At 41.4% G+C, this 21830-nt stretch overlaps 1 protein-coding gene across 1 annotated transcript in view; it reads right to left on the reverse strand.

The window, feature by feature from the left end:
* Positions 1–2066: 2066 nt before the first annotated feature.
* Positions 2067–21830, reverse strand: part of COL9A1 (collagen type IX alpha 1 chain) — a gene marked incomplete at its 3' end in the record, with an annotated part of 92937 nt that continues 73173 nt past the window's right edge. The window contains exons 33-38 of the mRNA XM_081314266.1: positions 20811–20843; positions 16342–16488; positions 14580–14634; positions 10505–10693; positions 4495–4572; positions 2067–2251 (exon numbers count right to left, since the gene is read on the reverse strand). Coding sequence (XP_081170392.1) covers positions 2067–2251; positions 4495–4572; positions 10505–10693; positions 14580–14634; positions 16342–16488; positions 20811–20843 — 687 coding nt within the window. The remainder of the gene's footprint in view (positions 2252–4494; positions 4573–10504; positions 10694–14579; positions 14635–16341; positions 16489–20810; positions 20844–21830) is intronic.

A 21830-nucleotide genomic window follows, 5' to 3' on the forward strand; every position in this document is an offset into this window, starting at 1 on the left:
ACATATGTATAGAATTAGATTGTCATTGCATTAGATTGCAACTGGTATTTCCTATTTGATGTGATAAGTGACTGGTCAGTTAGGAGACATAATAAACTTGCATTGTTCTGCCTCTCTGATGTGTACTGTTGCTGCTTGACTTATTTCCTCTGAAATGGCTGCTCCACTCTGCTTAAGGACAGTGCCCAATTTAATAAACACCTGTTTCCTTAAACCACAAACACCTGTTTCCTTAAACCACACGTATGAGGTGAGTCATGGACCATGAAAGCACTCAAATGTATTTTAAAGCGGTTGCACTTTCCATTAACTTCATTTGTGCCAGACTTCACTCATTCAAGCAGGACTTAGATAAGCTCACAGGAAAACCCAAGAATTTAGAATAAGTATTATTTATTGAAGAATCTTAGAAAGCTATAACCAAAACAATGTCAGCAACATTAATCATTTAGGACGTATGTTTTTATTTTGCCATCTATTAGATTATTTTAGGCTGGGCTGCCTGTGTGAGTCAGTGTTTTTAGCTTTTTCTATGTTTTTCTAGTTTTCTAATCTCCAGTGGAAGTGGCCAGTCGAGAGAGAGAGAGAGAGAGAGAGAGAGAGAGAGAGAGAGAGAGAGAGAGAGAGAGAGAGAGAGAGAGAGAGAGAGAGAGAGAGAGAGAGAGAGAGAGAAAGAAAGAAAGAAAGAAAGAAAGAAAGAAAGAAAGAAAGAAAGAAAGAAAGAAAGAAAGAAAGAAAGAAAGAAAATTCATTTATTCTGGGAGCATATATGTATAAAATCTCCATACTGTTTTCCCATGGGCAAAATCAGACCCTTCCTCTGCATTGGACTTGGGTTATTTTTCTATCTGTCATCAATCACAGTAGCTGGCACTTGCCACCAACATATATTTCTACAGACCTTTCTGAAGTTGTAAGGACTAGCTCAATTACTGGGATAGCATTATGATCATTGGTGTATTTTGTATGCTACTTGTAAAACAAGCAATTTACAGTAATTTAGCAAATAAATTAGCTTTAACAACCAGAGAGATCTGGACAGTACTAACTTGAGGGATCCACTGGAATAAATAACCAGGAAGGCATAGGTGAAAATAACCACATAGTTCATTTTCAACGAACAGAAACTAGACAAAAAGAAACAGGAAATGTGGAATTTGTTATTTTATTTTATTTTATTTATTTTTGAATTACAAGTGACAGATCGTGTGATTCATAAAATAGGGATAATTATAATGGATGTCTGTTTCATGAAAAAATAAAGCTATACTCAAAATACAATTTTTGGAGGATGTTATGTACTTGTTTTGTTTTTTACTACTTCCAATTTTTTCCAAAAATAAAAATAAAAAATGCTGTTTGTTTTACTTTCATTTACCTTTTATAAAAATTCAAAGGATTAAGTAATGTTATTTATTTCGTTTGTACACAACCAGAGAGAAGATATTTATAAATAAATAAACTCAGCTATAAATTGTAACTGTTCTCAAAGATTAAAAATCCTTTCACAGTGGTTTAACTTCCCGATGTTTCAAATAGAGCAGAAAACTAAGTTTATTTCACCTGACATAGTCCTGATAAACCTGGCACTGAAGCACTGTATATATTCCTTAATCCTCAGAAATTAGCACTTTTAAAAACAGGGTGACTACATCTAAATCTCAGTGACATGCAAAGAAAGTTCAGTTAGCTACTTATAGCACTAAAATGGGCCCTAGGGATAAAGGAAAAAAATTGGGATAACTTACTGTTCTGATGCATTAGAGATGGCTGTTGTGTACTCTAATTTTGTAAGACAATACTTTAGGAACCGCCAAAGAACTAACAGCTGAAAAACCACTTGGCACCATTTTGAAAGCACCATTTTGAAATGTCTTGTATTGTTTTAGGAAACAGACAAAGGGGACAACCAGAACATTTAGATCTGTCAAGGCCTCGATAAGATTTGCTGTATTTTTTACAATCTGATTTTGCTAGACTGTGTCTCTCAGCGGTTGGTAGATATCTGCAGATCAAAGATGGCTTCCAAAACATCCTGTCCTGTAGTGCAATGCTGCATTTTGTTTTCATGGCCCTTTCACATTCAGCCCTCCTTGTAATCCAGCTTCCATGGAACAAGCTGATGGTTCACAAACACCAGGAGGACCTGGAGGGCCAGGAGGACCTGGAACACCAGGGGATCCGGCGGCTCCAGGAGGGCCTCTCTCGCCATCTCGCCCATCAGTGCCATAACTGGGCTTGCCGGGTTCTCCTGCAAAGACAAAAACCGGGCCATAAATTCAGAAAAAGCACCTAATATCACTTTCGTTGTAGTTTTAAAAGGCTTATCTGCAAGGATGATTGCATCAGCCATGGTCTCTCCTGTTAACCCAACCCCATGTAGAAGATGCAAAGTATTAGTGGAGGCTGTCTACACAACGGGGACTTCTGGAAAAAGGGAATCTCCAAAGTCTTAAACACAGAATACTCGTTGCTATGGACCTTTCTTTTTTTTCAAACCTGGCAACTTTTAAGACGTGTGGGCTTCAACTTCCAGAATTCTTCAGCCAGCATGTTGGAAAATTCTGGGAACTGAGGTCCATGCATCTCAAAGTTTTCAATTTGGAAAACGCTGCTATAGACGGTCATCTTCTGTATAAAAGGGGAAGTTGGGTTCTCATTTTCCTCCTTTACTACTACTACTACTAATAATAATAAAGTTGGTCATCTAGTCCAACCCCCTGCTCGGCCAGGAAACCCTATACCATTTCAGACAAATGGCTGTCCAGTCTCTTCTTAAAAACTTCCAGTGTTGGAGCATTCACCACTTCTGGAGGCAGGTTGTTCCACTGGTTAATTGTTCTAACTGTCAGGAAGTTTCTCCTTAGTTCTAGGTTGCTTCTCTCCTTGACTAGTTTCCATCCATTGCTTCTTGTCCTGCCTTTGGGTGCTTTGAAGAATAGCTTGACTCCTTCTTCCTTGTGGCAGCCCCTGAGATATTGGAACACTGCTATCATGTCACCCCTAGTCCTTCTCTTCATTAAACTAGACATACCCAATTCCAGCAACCGTTCCTTATATATTTTAGCCTCCAGTCCCCTAATCATCTTTGTTGCTCTTCTCTGTACTCTTTCCAGAGTCTCAACATCTTTTTTACATCGTGGTGACCAAAACTGGATGCAGTATTCCAAGTGTGGCCTTACCAAGGCATTGTAAAGTGGTATTAACACTTCACGTGATCTTGATTCTATCCGTCTGTTAATGCAGCCTAGCACTAAGTCAATAGGGAATAGGTTTCTCCAATGAGAAAACGTGTTCACCATCTGGATTTATCACACTAGATAAAATGCACATCCAACCATCCCAGTTTGTAAGCTATGGTCTAATAGTTCATCCTAATATGCACAGACCGTAAATTGCTTTTCACAATTGATCCATTGTGCCTGGAATGATCAGTCTGACAAAGGCAGACAAGAAGTTAAAAAGTGACATTGACAACATAAGGGAAAAGAAGAGGGAGAATGTCTGCTAGGAAATTAAAGCAAAAGAACACATTTTACTTTTAATGCAGAGAAACCTAAAGGGGTTATTTGCAGAATTATTCGTAATACAGTGTTTTAGAAGTTACCATAAGGTTATTTTTACTATGCCAAATTATTTGTATTCTTCTGGCCACCAGAGGGCACTTTTGCTTCAGTTATGACCAATGAAGGCTTTTGCAGAGCCTTCCCCCCACCTCCATTCCCACTATATCCCCAATGCCGTATTCAAAAGCTGAACTTCAAAATGCTGCGCCACCAAAATCAATTTAAATGATTTGCAAATCCTCACACAACTCATTTTAAGTGGAAACTTATAGTGGTATTTTTAATTTATTCAATTTGTGCTTGGTCCTTTTCTCATGCAATTTTGCATACTGTGCTGTTATGACACAATTGAAACTGATTTTAATACGTTTTTCCTATCGCTTCTTGGCTCCCAAGCTGATTTTTATTAAAGTGTAAATCCTCAGTTTTTCCCCACCATGATAAAAGTGTAAAAAGCAGGATGAGAAAAAAATGATAGCAGTTATGTTGCAAGAACCATAACCTTAGATCTAACTGGCTTTTTAAAAAGAGGTACACCCTGGCAGAGTTGACACATAGTATTTAAGCCAAGATGTTTCAACCAAGGTTTGTTAAAAAGAATGGTCAACTTTGCACAGATTCCTAAATCGTAACGAGTGGGTTAGCTCACGCTAATCTAAAACAGCTCCTTGTGGCTTGGGATTAAATATCAATCAAGTCCAGTCACCTATTGCCATAGAGACCACAAAACTGCAACAGAAAAGGAGGCAAAAAAAATGGGGTAGAGGGGGAAATGCGTGATAGGTGTGTTTAGCTATGTAAATAGAGAGCAGCAATCATTCTTCAAAGCAGCTGCCTTTATTTCCAGCAGTGTGTTAAATGTTTTTTTTTTAATGTGAAATAGTTTGGTCATTTCTCAGATGACCCGGAGACCATCTTCAGCGCTTACCAGGGACTCCTGTTGTTCCTGGCAAGCCTTTGGGCCCTTGACCTGGGAGTCCTCTCTCCCCCCTTTCACCTGTGTCACCTAAAATAAAAATCAAGAAAACAAACGTTTGTATTATTTTACCTATATTTCCTACCTCCTTGCATCTTTAAAACATTTGCATACTACCTGTTGTTTAAAATTTCCAATTAGGGTACAATCAACTGTTACACCTCCTTAAAACTATTAAAACGAGTCAAGAAGACTTTTTTTGGCTAGAAAAAGTCTGTGAAGAAAGTGTCATTGCTGATAAAGTCTCCTCTGTTCTGCTATGGCTTTGGTTAAGGAGGTCACCGGGCCAGAGATTAAGCTGCCATGTCAATGCTCTTAAATGTTTATGGTGGATGCTTTTATCAAGGCACTTGAAAAAAGCTTTGAGAACACTTCTTAAAGTTTGGTGCGCTTTCGGATATATCTGCTTCCAGCTATTTACAGCAGGGGTCTTCAAACGTGGCCCTTTTATGACTTATGGACTTCAACTCCCAGAATTCCTCAGCCAGCTGGCACAGGAATTCTGGGAGTTGAAGTCCACAAGTCATGAAAGGGCCAAGTTTGAAGACCCCTGATTTACAGCTTTAAAAAAAAATCCCCAATTACCTTGAATTTAGCCTAAAAGTGAATAAGCTGGCTAATCTATATGTTTAAATGCAGGCCTCTAGTCATGATAATAAGATCTGAAAGTTTTAATAATACTGTAAATTGAAATACACCTATTTTCAAATTCCATGACTTGGATTTATATATATATATATATTTGCAGTTTAGTTTTAGTTTTCATTAAATTCTGCCCCTTTTCTCTGTTTCATGATTTCTAAGAGTGCCTATGTTTCATTGCAATTAGCAAAAGTGGGTTTCTATGCCTTGGCTCACATCCTATTAAGCATAAAGGATGCTTTGATTTTTATCAGGAATAGTTAAGCAATGCCAGAGGAATGCAAGTGCACTTTGAAATAGCTGATACTGCAGATCTTCAGTTCCCTGCAATGCTGACAACCAGAAAAGGCCATTTGGTTCATTAAATCAGGATAGTTTTGTTTGGCTGTGGGAGACATTACAGAGAATATACATTTTCCTTCCTTTTCTAGTATTCAGCATGGAGGCTGCCCTAATGGGAGTTCAGCATCCTTCCTGAAGCTGCTCCTGCCCCTTTCAGAATTTCCTTTCCTCCTGGCTTGCTTTGGAGAATTGCCTAGAAGATGGAAAGCGAACTGTCATTAGGAGGAATGCTGTTAAAACATTATAGATTTTATTAAATAATCCATAGCCCGTTCTTGCCAGGCCACATTCTTCTGGAAACATTACATTTCTCACCTATTCCTCTCTTTTGTAACTTGTGAGTTATAAAATGCACTTTGCATTCTTCCTTTGTGCAGGTTAATTAGCTGCTATTATCATGCTGGCTTACTTTATTTTGCCCACTCATTCACATTCTCCTTCTTTTAGGTGCTGATTACTGTGTCCCAGTGTAATTATCTTGTAGGGTTGTCAGAGAGCAAGTTATTTTGGTCTAAAGCTTTGTTAATTTTCACTTCTTGTCTCTCCCCCTTTTACCCACCTCTGATCTTTGAGTGTGAGAACTATTTCACAGAATTAGTTTCCTCTAGCAGATACATATTCATGTTGAACTGTGGTTTACTTGGAAACCAAATGCTGTTTATCATGCCACTGCATGGTTGGTGCCTTTGGAAAGGCTTATAGTAGCATATCAAATTTTACTTAATGGATAAAATACAAAGTTGCACCCTAAGCTATGAACCGATATATCCTAACCAGGTGGAGAATCTCCAGACCTGATGAACATCTACCCTGAGTAGATCGTCAGAAATTAATTCTACCCATTGCAGAATTTTATACCCTTGCAGCCAAACGTTACTCAGATTACAACTTGGGAGTCCTCCTAGATTCATGGCTTACTTTGGAAGACCACATAGTGGCTGTGACTAGGGGGGCCTTCGCCCAGGTTCACCTGGTGCGCCAGTTGCGGCCCTATCTAGACCGGGATGCCCTGTGTACGGTCACTCATGCGCTCGTGACCTCTCGTTTGGACTACTGCAACGCTCTCTACATGGGGCTTCCCTTGAGGACCACTCGGAGGCTCCAACTGGTACAGAATGCAGCCGCGAGAGTTGTATTGGGAGTCTCCCGATACTCCCATGTTACACCTCTGCTCCGTGAGCTGCATTGGCTCCCAGTTGTCTTCCGAGTGAGATTCAAGGTTTTGGTAATGGTTTTTAAGGCCCTACATGGCATGGGTCCGGAGTACCTCGGGGATCACCTGCTGCCGGCGTCAACTTCCCTCTGCCCTGTGCGTTCCCACAGAGAGGGCCTCCTCAGGGTGCCACCGGTCAGAGAATGTCGTCTGGTGGCCCCCAGGGGGAGGGCCTTCTCTGTGGGCGCCCCGGACTTATGGAATCGGTTGCCGGTTGAGCTCCAGACGGCGCCCGACCTTCGCTCCTTCCGACGCGATCTGAAGACCTATTTATTCGAACAAGCTGGCCTGGCCTGATGGGGGATGGGTTGGGATTTTATTGTGGTTCTTATATTATTATTTATTGTTTTAGCTTGGGCCTTGTATTTAATTCTTTTTTAACTTTTATATCCTGTATTTTATATGTGCCCTGTTCACCGCCCTGAGTCCTTCGGGAGAAGGGCGGTATACAAATAAAATTAACATTAACATTAACATTAACATTAAGGAAATAGAGTATTTTCTACATATTGGTGACATCTCACTTCATCTGCCAGATGAGCTCACTCAACAGCTGAATAAGGATCAGAAAACTCACCTCGGATCTTGAAAAAATAACACCTTATAAAACAGAGTAAAGCAAATTACACTCCCACTCTCCCAAATCCCAATTTGCTCAGGATCAAAAAGTAACCTATCTTGCCCAAATCTTTTCTTTCCCATTTTTCTGATTAGAGCTAACAATATTGAGATGCCCCATATACAATGATCTGGATTGGATGCTACATCTTCTGCCTGTTCCAATGACTGATGCTTCTTATTTGTAAAGCAGAGGAAATTCTGTTTACTCTAGTACAGACAGGCTAAGGGCCCCCCCCCCAATGAAAGTCATAGGGTTAAGTCAGCTTTACTTGATGTTATCCACTTCAGGGTTACTGTAGAAACACTGCCACTATAACAGAACCCAAATTGTTTGGAGAACTCTGAGTGAACTGAAGTGCAAATACTGTAGTCCTCGATTTACAACTACAGCTGGGACAAGAATTTCTGTTGTAAGTTAAGGTAGTTGTAAAAGGGTTTCCTGCCTGAGCAGGGGGTGGGACTAGAAGACCTCCAGGGTCCCTTCCAATTCTGTTATTCTGTTTAATTGAGTCATCATGTGACCAGACCTGATTTCACCACCATTTTTACCATAGTCATGAACCAAATCTAGCCTCCCCAATGGATAGTCTTTCCTGTTTTCTGTTGGAAAGTGACCAAAAAGGTCACAAATTGTGATCATGGGACTGCAGGAGGCAGCAAATGGTTAAAAATGCAAGCCAGTTGCCAAGTGCCTAAATTGCAATCATGTAACCATGGGGATGGTGCGACCGTCATAAGTGCAAGTACAGATTGTAAAGCACTTTTCCCAAGGCCATCATAACTTTCAGTCGTCAGTGTTCAGCGAACAATCGTAAGGAGTCTTTGGTGCACTCTGAGCTTGGCTGTTTTCTTGCAGGCGTTTCATTACCTGAACTAGGTAACATCATGAGTTTGAGTGTGAGACTAGCATCAGACTAGCACTGGTGATGTTGCCTGGTTTGGGTAATGAAACATATGCAAGAAAACAACCAAGCTCAGAGTAGAACAGAGCTGGAAGGGACCTTGGAGATCTTCTAGTCCAGCCCCCTGCTCAAGCAGGAAAACCTATACCATCTCAGACAAGTGACTGTCTAGCCTCTTCTTAGAAACATCCAGTGATGGAGCGCCCACGATTTCTGAGGGCCACCTGTTCCACTGGTTAATTGTCCTCACAGTTAGGAAGTTTCTCTTTAATTCTAGGTTGCTTCTCTTCTTGATTAGTTTCCAACACCATTGACACTTAACTTGCCTTCTGGTGTTTTGGAGAATAATTTGAGCCTCTCCTCCTTGTGGCAGCCCCTCAAATGCTGGAACACTGCTGTCATGTCACCCCTGTTTCTTCTTTTCTTTAGACTAGCCAGACCTTTGATCGTTTTAGTTGCTCTTCTCTGAATTTTTCCCAAAGTCTCAACATCTTTTTTTTGGTAGTAGATAAGATAACCTTTATTGTCATTTTTTTTTTGCTGTGGGCACAGCAGCACACATCAAAAATGAAATTTAGTTGCCTGCTTTTAAAGTGAAAAACACACATGACCAAAATTGATTGCAGTATTCCAGCTATGGTCTTACTAGGGTTTTATAAAGTGGTATTAATATGTGAAAAGGGATGCGGTGGCTCAGTGGGTTAGGACGCTGAGCTTGTCGATCGGAAGGTCGGCAGTTTGGCGGGTCAAATCCCGAGTGCCGCATAACAGAGTGAGCGCCTGTTACTCATCCCAGCTTCTGCCAACCTAGCAGTTCGAAAGCACGTAAAAATGCAAGTAGAAAAATAGGGACCACTCCGGTGGGAAGGTAACAGCGTTCCGTGCGCCTTTGGCGTGTAGTCATGCCGGCCACATGACCACGGAGACGTCCTCGGACAAGCGCTGGCTCTTCGGCTTTGAAACGGAGATGAGCACCGGCCCCTAGAGTCGGAAACGACTAGCACGCATGTGCGGGGGAACCTTTACCTTTTTTACCTTTATTAATATGTGATTTTGATTCTATGCCTCTGTTTATACAACCCAGAATTGTATTATCTTTTTGGCTGCTGCTGCACACTGCTGGCTCATATTCAGGTGATCACCCACTAGGACTTCAAAGTCCCTCTCACAGTTACAGTTTTTGAGCCAGATTTCAACTAATCTCTACTTGTATCTTTGATTTTTCCTGCCTAAATGTAAAACTTTGCTTTTCTCCACATTAAAATTCATTTTGTTGGATAGAGCCCATTGCTCAAGTCTAGCAAGATCTTTTTGGATCCTGAGCTTGTCTGCTGGGATTGCCTATTCCTGTACCATCTGCAAATCTGATGAGATCCCCTTCTATTCCCTCATCTAAGTCATTTATGAAGATATTGAAGAGTACTGGGCTTAAGACGGAGGCACTGTCTTAGAGGGCACCAAGGAACCCTCATTTCAACCCTGAGCTACAAATATTCTTTTTTATAGTCTTAAGTCAAGGACTCTCAATCATGAGGTAAATATAGCTTTTTAAAATTACTTCATATTCCTTACTTGAGTCAAATAAAAAAGAGAAATATTTCTCATACTTCATGCAAACCCAGTAGTAGCATACATTTGGAAGGAGGAAGGTATGAAAATAATCAAGATGGCAGACAGTACATTATCATGCAAAGTCTGCCTTTTTTTTAATCCCATTTATATCCCGCTCTTCTCCGAAGACTCAGGGCGGCTCACAAACTAAGAAGCACAAATCAATGTGCTTAGCAATAGCCTTCATTCTATGTATATGCCTGCTTATTAGGGCTTCCCCCCCCCAAGCGGCATTTTTACAAAGTCAGCTTATTGCCCCCAACAATCTGGGTCCTCATTTTACCTACCTCGGAAGGATGGAAGGCTGAGTCAACCTTGAGCCTGGTGGGATGCGAACCTGCACTAATTGCAGGCAGCTGGTGTTACTTAAGGAGGCATTAGCCCTCTTTTGGTAATGCATCAGGATTGCATGTCCCTACAAAAGGGGAGGAGCGTTACAACACAATGCAGTGCCCTACCATGTTGCCTTCTTCAACCTCTTCCCTGCAGCTTAAACTCAGGAAAACAAATGAAGTTGAATCTGCGTTCATGCATTTAATGGAGAATCAAATCACTGGACTCCATAAAATTTAATAAACAGGTCACAATAATAATACATCTGATGCACAAATCCATATTCTGAATTTCTCACCTTTGGGACCTTTCGGCCCAACGTCGCCAGGAGGGCCTTTAAGACCAGCCAATCCCCGGGATCCAGCTTGTCCTGGGAAGCCACTGTCTCCCGGAAGTCCAGGGGAGCCAGGTGGGCCAGGTGGGCCTGGGATGCCAGGAGCCCCAAATTCAGGCCTCCGAAGACTAGCAGCCATCTGTGCAAATTGTTCTGCTCAATGAAAAGAATGAACTATTGAAGTTCATGGAGACCACTTCCAGGCCATCCCTTTCTCCCCTCTGCCTTCTCTCTTAAGCAGTTAGCGGGCAAGTGACAAACTTATCTTCCTTTCATGATTCATGAAGCAAACTATGTCATTCACTTACAGTCCTAGCGGGAATCGCTGCAAGTGCTGTGGAAAAATAAAAACTAAAGTCCCCCTTCCCCTCACAAAAGCAGAAGAAAAAGAAATGAAGAAAACCGAACAGCCTAGTATTCGACATAAGGCTCCTCTCCTGCTTAAAAAGGGGGGAAAGGGGGATGTCAGTGTCAGTCCTCTTGAGATCAGGGGTGAGAAGTGCTACCTGCACTGTTTCAAAGCTCTGCAAAAGAAAATATTGATGTTACAGCAGAAAACTGAGCTAGAGATAAGTCCGTTTTCTGGCTGTGGGCAGAGTTAGGCTGCATTCTGATCCCTGCACCATTGCATCATGGCCCCTAGCATTTTGGAATTGCAAAACTCCACATCTGATTTCAAAATGGTGGGCATCATTGGTATATAACTTTCCTAAGTTCATAATGTATTATTGTGAAATTTTCTGTTGTTATAAATTGGTCGATGGTATACAGATTATTGCTGGTTGTTCACGTAGCAAGAGGTTCAAGTGAGAGTGAGATTAAGGCTTCCCTTCTGAGAGGGCCTTATTTAAAACAGCTGATTTCCCACTTCAGAATCTGGGGTCCTAAAAGGGCAAAGCTTCATGGCCCCTTCTCCCTCAACAGGGAGGGAAGAGGTAAGTCTGATAAGGTAGAAGTAAGGTAGGAAGTAGGAAGAGGTAAGGTAACTAGCAATTGATGCCCCCCCCACCGAGATAAAAAAAATCAGCTTCCATCTAGTAGACTGATTTTTGCCCTCCAGTTCTGAGACTGTTGGTGAGGTCAGTCCAGTGGCACTGACCTTATATGATCTCGGGACTTTCTGACCACGAGGGAGCCCTGAGCAGTACGTAAAGATTTGTTCCATATTCCTTCTTTGTCTCTCATTCTGACTGACAAATTGCTAAACTGGGGTCTCTTTCTTTTGCCTTTCTTCCTAGGCATATGCATGGAGTACATCCTGGTAAAATGTCGCTCGCTTGGTTCTAGGCTGTGTCATCCCTATGATCTGTTTCTGGTAAATGGATCTCTTATCAGTTATAATAATAAAACTTGCTTCATTAATACTTGCTTAAATCAGAATATTGCTCTGAGGTAGGAATGGAAGGATAGACGGATGGATGGATAGATGGATAGATGGATGGAGAGAGACAGAGACAGAAAGACAGAGGGAGAGGGAGAGGGAAAGGAAATAGGTGCTCTGGCCCCAAGCTGCAGCCTTTCCATTTTAGAATAATTGATACTGACAAGGGAGAAGGAAACATTTATCTTGGTAGCAAAAGCACATTGGAACGGGAAATGAATGCAGTCCTCTGTTGGGCAATTTAAAAAATAGTTGCACTAAGAAGGCTTCAAATTAAATCACAAAGAGCAATAAAACCTCTTAAACTTCAGAAATACAACACTGTAACGTCCCAGCAGATCTCAGTAGCAGCCTCTAGCAAGATATTTTTCACAATAATAAAATCCCAAACCACGAGTACAATAATGCATCAAGCAAGAATCGTATCTATGGTGGTAACATGTTTATGCATATTAATAACTGAAGAAGCAGAGTTCTTATTATCTGCTCGTTTTACATATATATATACTATAGGAGAAAGACTGGTTATTCTGGGGCTGAGCCCTCCAATTTCTATGAACTGCTGTACGTGACACAAACATTTGAAATTTTTACCTATGTTTATGGAACTCCATAAAATGCAACATTAGGTAAAAGCAACATTATTTACGATTAATGTGTTTACACAAATTATAGCAGGATTGGGGGGGGAAGTTCTTTTACTTAACCCATATTCCTGCTTATTGGAATAACCTTATACCCTGGCAAAGGTCCTAGGTTTCTGTTGAACTTATCAATTTCAAAGCATCCTGAAAGACAGGTCACTAATCTATCTAGGTTTGACTGCTAGTTTCAGATGAGAGTTTATTCTTAGCCCTCCCTAGAGATTTAGGGATTGAATTTGCAAACATTTGCATGTAATGTATATGTTATGTCCCTTTTTCAGTGATCTGACAACCACCATAACAAGAAAGAACAAATGATTATTTAGCAGTTCCAAATATAATCCTATTAGTTTAAAAACGCGATCACAAAATCAATTTTCCATGAAGAAAATTTCCATGGAGAATATCTATGTGTGTGAGTGAGGCAGAGAGAGAGAGAGAGCGATCTAGAAGCTTAGGTATGTGTTTCTTGGAGAAGAGTTTAATTTTTTTCCTTAAGAAATGAATTGCTATTATCGACGCCTTGTTTTTAACTACATCTCTTCAAGAATCATAATTCTTATGGCAAAATTGTCTTCAACTGTGTCAATAGTTTAATGTCTTGATCAGTGCTTTTTTTGTAAAAGAAAAAGGTGCCGGAATTCACACATGTCATACAACCCGCCTTGCCTACCCTACAAGGTTCCATCCAAAAAAGGTGCCAGAACTCCGTTCTGAGCGTTCTATGAGAAAAAAAGCCCTGGTCTTGATCATTTTCTTTCTGCTCACTACCAAGTAAGATTCTATGAGTATCTAGATCAGGGCTTTTCAACCAGTGGTACGGGTACCACCTGTGATACAATGGCACCTGGCAGGTGGTATATGACCATCCTAGAAAAGTGGTAGGGGAGGGGAATGAGCTGAACCGGTGGCAGCACCACACAAGCCTGAGCGAGAGATGGCTGGAGCTACAGGGCTGTCAGGGCTCAGCGAAAGTGCCAGGATCAGCACCAGGCTCCAGCTGGAGCTTGGCATTGATCCTGGTGCTTCTGCTGAGCCCAAAAGAAGCACCGATCAGCTGGAATGTTGCAGCATCTCCAGGGTCTTGTGATTTACATTCAGATGCGTGGCAACTGATTCATATTTATGACAGTCACAGTGCCCCAGGGTCATGTGAAGAGACCAAAACCTGCTGCAAGGGGGGGGGAATAAAAACCAAAGGACCCCCCCACCCCACCCCCACTGCCAATCAAGTTTTTGACACCTTGCTAGGCGACTGGTGGTACTCGGATTTTGCCATATCCTAAAAGTGGTACAATGGGTGAAAAGGTTGAAAAGCCCTGATTCTAGATAAGACTTTACTGGCTGCATTTAGGGTTTTTTTAAAAAAAGAGATTCTCTCTTTTTTTTCCTCTTCCCAGCAAACTTAGAAAAGCATATACTGTATTTGCTGGTAGCACGTTCCCTCTAAAACTGGAACTTTGTACTGGCACTGTTATAAATCAGTGACACTATTTTTTAAATAACAGTCCTTTCCCTTAGTGCTGATTTTCCCTGAACATGGAGGATCTTGCCTAAAAAAGCATTCTGGAGAATTCAAAAGCTCGCAATTATTATAAAATGTCAAAAGTGCTCCCTCTGTGGATCAGTTGAGCTTTGAATTAATTTCATTTATTGCTGTATTTATTCCTTGCCTTAGTCTTGACAGCTCTATGCAGGACGTAGTACCTGGTAGGATAAAACATACCTTGCTTCTTTATCTACACAATAGCCGTGTGGAATAAGTTGGGTTGTGTGAGGGAGTGATTGGACTTGATAGAGTAGGAAACCTGAATCTTACACTTTAGCTTTTATAGTCAGTAACTCTGCTGGATTTTAAAAAAAAAACTAGTGTAAGACGATGCAGGGCGAAATGAATGCAAGAGCTGACAAAAACGAAACATGCATGCATGCATGAAATTGTAGAGTTTACTACACGTGCAAATAAACTCATGACCAAACCTTAAAAAGATATAAGTAGAATATTTTTATTTACCTTGTATTACTCTCATGCAAACCTGTTTAATATGCAGATCAGTCGGCTCTCTGCCCTGAAACAAGCACAGCATTAAAATAACAGTGACTGTGTGAGGAGGGAGTAGATGGGAACATAAACAGTAAAGGGAACAATTCTGCAGCTGCAAGCATATTTTCAAGCCTGCAGATTGAAGCAATTTCAATAAAACACAAGGAGCAGAAAGCCAAGAATGAGAATCCAAGCCATTACAGGACGCTGGGAGAGTCCTTTGTGCTGCTTCCTAGCGCTTTACTTCAAAAAGGAGACCACCAGAAGAAGATGGGAGCTGAGCATGTGGGTCATGAGAACAGAGGCAAGGAGGGACACTCCATAGAGCCTGGCACACCACCTGAGTAGGAAACTCTGCTAGTCCAACTCAGCATCTTGCTTAAGAGTTGCAAAGAGTTCTTACTGCTCCCTTTGTCTATTGCAAGTTCAAGTTCATTATCACACAAATCCAAGTGCACTTTAGCAAAAAAAAAAAAAAAGCACCTTCATGGATGAATGTCAGCAAGGGACAATTTTAAAAGTGAAAAGCATAGTGGTTGTTTTTTTTTATTATTTATTTTTTATCCCTATTTATATCCCGCCCTTCTCCGAAGACTCAGGGCGGCTTACAATTTAAAGCACAAACCAATGTGCTTAGCAATAGCCTTCATTCTATGTATATGCCTGCTTATTAGAGCTTTCGGCCCCCCCAAGCGGCATTATTACAAAGTCAGCTTATTGCCCCCAACAATCTGGCTCCTCATTTTACCTACCTCGGAAGGATGGAAGGCTGAGTCAACCTTGAGCCTGGTGGGAGCAAACCTGCACTAATTGCAGGCAGCTGGTGTTACTTAAGGAGGCATTAGCCCACTGCTCCACCAAGGCTCTGGTTGAGGAACGGTTACTTTTTACAATGAAAATAAGTGCATTGACTGTGCTGGGGTAGGACCTTCTCAATGGCAATTGTATTATTCAGAGTCTAGGATTAACTCTCAAAGGTGGAGAGTTCATGGATTTAGTTCTACCTGCTCTTTCTTGCTGCCTGCACAAAGTTACTGAAATATATTTCATTAGTGGTTCCAACTGTTTCCCAAAACTCTTATGTTGCCATGTGTAAATTCAGCTGAAAGAATATTATGGCTGACATCTTAGATACCTCAGACCGTAGAGGATCCAGAACACTAATAGATTCGCAACGGACCTGTTAGAAATATACTGTTGGTTCTCAAGTGAGGCTACAACTGGGGCAGGTCACGTTTCCCTGGAGAGATGGGCCAAGTCACCCTCAAGCTCCATTTGCAAGCACAAGCCATCTATGATCCTTGAGATCCTTCTGGAGACTCTGAGAGACCCAGACAATTGCTTCACTTTCAGACTTTTGCTTCAAAGTCTTGAAATGTAATGGCAGTGCAGGGGCTTGTCAGAAGCCCTTGTCCAGGATGCAGAAGGCCTCTGGAAGTGATCTCTGTGCTACGTTAAAGATTTGGGTAAAAAAAAAAAAGGAGGTCTTCGAGGCTCTTGCAGTTTGTAACGTGCTGCTTTAGCTAGAACAGCACTGGTGGAACACTCCACACACAGCCTATCAAGGACGGTGACAAAAAAAAAAGATAATCTAAATTCATAGCTAAACAGCCGTGCTAGCAAGCCAAGGAGTATGAAATAAACATTCTTCTTCCTTCGTCTGTTCTTCTATAATGCTGGAATTGCGCTTGCTAGGGCAAAGCTCACATTGTAAAAAGAAGCTGTCACTTACCGCTGGTCCCTGGCTGCCAGGCAGTCCCGGAAGCCCTTGTTCCCCTTGCAAACCACGGGGGCCAAGTGGCCCACGAAGTCCTTCTATGCCAGGCATGCCACGGTTTCCTTCTGGCCCACGTGAACCAGTTTCGCCAGGATTCCCAACCTTACAAAGACAGGGGCAAGAAATAAACAGCAGACTCATCCCTTGTAGAAACGACTTTCCTTATATTATTCCAGGAATCGGCCCACAATTAAAGTTTAGCGCACCAGAACAGCTCTGGTTCCTTCTTCGTGAGATTTATGATAACTCTCTTGACACCTTGTTCAATGATAAAGGTGAGCTTGCTAAATGAGAAGGCTGTTGAATAAACAGGCAATGAATGCTGTCTTCTTTTGTCTCCTCGAAGGTAAGTTTCCAGCGAATCTATAAGATTCATTCCCAGACATGTAGATTTCCACCTACTACTGACTATATACCTTTTTCTGATATGCTGTTATGGCACCATAACATTTCACATTATTTTTGATCTGCCATTCTAGAAAGAAGTCCTAGGAGGGAGAAATAACCTGGAAATCTGATGTAGCACCTTACGTTTCAGTGGGTTTTTTTATTATTATTTTGATAGAGGCTGGGTTCTTCTCTTAAACCAGAAAAGACGCTTCCGCATAGCAAGTAGCATTTGATTTCCCCTGTCCCCACAGGCATCTGTGCAGTGAAACATAATTTAAGCAATATGAATCCCCGAAGCAATTCCAAACTCCTGTCTTTGCACAAATCCTATAAATATATTAAATATTTAAAAACAGCTTAACCACCCGAAGGCTATAAACTACAAGGGCATTTAAGCTTGTCATTTTTTTTTTCTATTCTATTAATATTACTGTCAAGGAAAGAAATATCAGATAAGATAGAATTTGGCCATATAAGCATTTGAGATGGTGGTGAGCTATTTCTCTTCTTGGGGAAAAAGAAAATAGGATGGTACAGGTGGTCCTCAACTTACAACCACAATTGATTGAGCCCAAAATTTTATGTTGCTAAGTGAGAAATTTGTTAAATGAGGTTTGCCCCATTTTACAACTTTTCTTGCCACAGTTGTTAAGTGAATCACTGCAACTGTTAAATTAGTAATAAAGTTGTAATTAGGTAAATCTGGTTTCCCCATTGACTTTGCTTGTCAGAAAGTCACAAAAGGGGATCACATAACCCCGAGACACTGCAACCATCATAAATACAAGTCAGTTGTCAAGCATCCGAATGTAAATCACATGACCATGTTCATAAGTGTGAAAAACAGTCATAAGTCATCTTTTCCAGTAGTGTTACAACTTTGAACCATCACTAAATGAACTGTTGTAAATTGAGGACTACCTGTATTGTTGCAAGCTGCAGAGGGAGGGAGGGAGGGAGGGAGGGAGGGAGGGAGGGAGGGAGGGAAGGAAGGAAGGAAGGAAGGAGGGAGGGAGGGAGGGAGGGAGGGAGGGAGGGAGGGAGGGAGGGAAAGAAGGATAGGAGGCATGGCAGCTGAATTACTTTCAAAAGTTATGGCAATGGGCCACAACGGTTCCAAATGCAATGCCTACGAGAAGAACAGGCTTTCTCCTGTGTGGTTATTAAGTAACGTTTTCACCCAATAAGAATGTGATTCTTTGGCTGTTGCTAAACTCCATCTCCCAACGTCCCTCCTCCAAGAGGCCGCTGTGAGGACTAAGGGACAGAAAGTCACATCTCTGCAGTGTGCTTCTTGATAACCTTATAGAAATGTGTCACTCGCTCACTCACATTGCAAATCTGTGCTGTGCTGCAGGTCTCACTGAAAGAAACATGCCCCTTTCTCATGAAAAGCTTATGGAAAACCAGCCACCCAAATCCCTAAAAACCTCCTCTGTGGCTGGATGAGTTGCCGATACTTCTGTGGATCATTGGAGCACAGTGTTAACCTAAATATTTCGGCACTGAAAAAAGGTAGGAGAATTATTTTTTTGAAGCCCATTTTGTTACAGCCATTTTGCTGACCTGCCAATACTTTCAACAATGCCATCCCTGCATTCGTGCATTATAATAATGTTTTCATTATCAATACAGTAGATAGCCACATGATATCAATTTTAGCTCCTTTCTCTAGATTTCCAGCTGAAAGTGAGACGAGCAGTCCTCGCCTTATGACCACATTTGGGACTAGAACTGCCTTCCCACTTAATGTGATTCATTAAGTGAGTCATCACATGACCGCGCCTGATTGCACAACCTTTTCTGGCCATGGTTGTTAAGCAAATCACAATGATCGTTAAGAGGATCTGATTCCCCTCATTGACTCTGCTTGTCATAAGCTGAGTGGGAAGGACACACCTGGCAATGACATGACCCTGCTAGGCTGCCACTGTTGCGAAAACATGCCCAGCGGCCAAATTTCAATCACGTAAAAACAGGGATGGCTGCAACCGTTGTAAATGAGAGAACCGATCATAAGCCACTTTTCAGTGACGTCGTAACTTTGACAGTCACTAAATGAATGGCCGTAAGTTGAGGACTATCTGTAATCGCATATGGATCAGATGGTTTGGGGGCAGCGAGGAGACTACCTATGTGGATGGCAACAGATGTAATAAATGGTTGCAACCAACGTAGAAAAACTGGCTCATTGACTCAAATGCACAGATGAAAAGAAAGCCCCCTAGTGGTGACTATGCATAGAATGGATAAGATGAGAATATTCCGAGAGAGCAGTAATTGCAGCACGTAGGAGAGTGTTGTTTTTTCAAATTGTAACTCAGTTCCACTAAGGCAGGGGTAGGCAACCTTGACTCTTTTATGACTCGTAGACCTCAACTCCCAGAATTCCTCAGCCAGCATGGCTGGCTGAGGAATTCTGGGAGTTGAAGTCCACGAGTCATAAAAGAGCCAAGGTTGCCCTACCCCTGCACTAAGGCATTACCTTGTGTATTTCAGAAATTCAATATAGTCCTCTAGTATTCAAGCTCTATTAAGCTTGAATGGTTACTATAGTCCTCTGCCATTCACAGACATAAATTGCAAAGCCTTTTTGCCCATTCTAAACCATTCAGGGCCCATTTTTCCAATTCAGATCGTTATATCTGCTTAGTCATATATGAACAAATGGCATCCTCTTGCCGTCTTCAGTATTTTTCTTCTCTTCACATGAATAATGACAAATAACACTTTATAACATATAACAATATTTCTCCATTAGTCCTCACCGGGAAACTAGGTCTAATGGCTTTCAGACAAGGTGGGTTACTAAACTAACTTTTCATGTTCCAGCCTGTTCGAATGTCATTAACTATAATTTTCCACTGCAGACACCACTGAGTCAACAAATGCTGGTCCCACTCCAGACACCACCGGCACATGTCGCCACACATCCAGAGAAATGTGGAAGCCCTTGAGTTTATCTAAAAAAAGACCTGCAACATCTCTTAATGTTTAATTCAACAGTTACTCCAAAAATTTTTTTTTTTAAAAAAAGCTCTATATCAGAATTTTACCATGGAGGTAAGAGAGAGTTCAATTTTTCACCTTCCACATATTGAAATGAAATCGATAATTTGCAAAAGTGGAAAGCAATCTAAGTAACAAGAACCAACTTGAGAAAATATATAGTTAGAGGCAGGGTTCCAATCAGTACTCTTCCCCTTGTTTATTTTGGGATACTGCTAACTACAATTTTAAAGTACGGTATCTTTTAAACCAGATCAGATGTTGCATCCTGACTGCAAAGCAATTGGACACACAGCCATGCAGAAATCTGAACCTCGGATAAGGATGCCAAGGGTTTAAGCCTTAGCAGTGATGCTCTCTGCTCTAGAAGGTGTGCAGACCTGGATACCGCCCTATATAGAAATTGACTTCACAGGTGCTGCTTTGCCGATGCTTAATTCTAAACCCTTCATTCCTTTCCCAGGTTTTTTATTTGCTTTTATTGTTTACCAACCTTGTAATGTATTGGCTTGAATGCTGGGTTAATTTCACATGTATTGTCAACTGCTGCTCCTTATTGTATGTATGGGGTAACGTTACTGTCTGGGCCAGACTAACTGTCTATGAGGGCGGAGCCATAGGTTGAGGCGGAGAATGCCTCCTTCAAACCTATTGGCTGCCACCTAGTGGCCAACTGCATAAATAGCTGCGCAGCAGCTATTGCTTTGCTTCTGTTCCTGTTAACTTCTGAATAAATCAGTTCCTGCTTACAACGCCTCGTCTTGCTTTATGCCTACCAAACCAAATATACAACAAACTTCATTTTTACATGCTCATCCCTCCTCCATTCTCCACATTTCTCACTTTTGGAAAAGTCTCTAGAGAATAATCCACACTTTTGTTTTGTACCATCTTAACTTCTTTCCTTAGGGAACAGAATATTTTTAACATATTTGTGAAAGCAAACAACTACCCTCTTTTTTGCCACATTCTGTTGATTTATTATGTTTTGGATTTTCAGTAACCTTGCAGTTCATCATACTTACAGTTCCTTTAGGGCCTGGCAAACCCGCATCACCCTAACAAAGCAAGATAAATGATGTCAGGATGGCATAGATATGTGCTGTCTGACATATAATCAATTCCATATGATTCTTTCTACATATACTGTACAGGTATTATCACAATTACAGGAAAGGACAAATCTTAGTGGGATGCTTCAAAAGGATGAAAAGCAATAACCACAAACTCCACCACACATTTTAAAGTTAAAATATTCAGTTACACCTTAGCTGAGTTTCCGCCTACACAGAAATGTTTATATGTCAAATTCAAGGTATATTTTTGGAGCATTCTTGGCTTGAGGTTATCTTTGCAACAATCAAAAATATGAAACCCAATAAATTTTTGTATCAGAAACAGCTAGTGCAGACCAGTTAGTTCGTGTCTCCCCCAGTCTCAGCCCTGTCTAGGATTGCAGCTTTTGTGGCCCAGAAATTCTAAGGCAGGACAGCCAGCAATGAGTGAAAGTCCTGGAAAGATCATACTCAGCAGGAAGTCTTATAAAAGAAATATGGAAATAGCACCTGAGAATAAAGCAATGAAGACTACCTTGGCCTTGAGGGCTGCTAAACTGATTCATGCATTTATCTGTAAATGAAGAGGGAAACTTCTTTTCAAGCTCCCACTTGGGGGAAGGGGAGGGGGGTTCCAAGCTAACCAACTCACATAAATGAGGTGCTGCTTTGTGGAACAAATTTGCCATGCACTGCTGGGTAAGGAAGAGATGTGTTGATGATGGTTGTTCTCAGACTGTCACCAAGTTCAGCAAAGAGTTTGTCACAGAGCAAGAAGGACCAAGAACCCAGCTCACATTTCTTGATTTGGAGAAGGTTACTGGTCTTGTTCTCTTTGAGAAGAATACCATAACCTAGTCCAGGGCTACTGGACTCGTGGATTTCTATGCTGGCTCAGGAATTCTGGCAGTTGAAGTCCACGAGTCATAAAAGAGTCAAGGTTGCCTACCCCTGACCTAAGGTCAAATGGCATTTGTGTCTGTTATTTAT

The sequence above is a fragment of the Vipera berus genome (assembly GCF_964194415.1).
Source record: "Vipera berus genome assembly, chromosome: 1".
NCBI lineage: Eukaryota > Metazoa > Chordata > Lepidosauria > Squamata > Viperidae > Vipera > Vipera berus.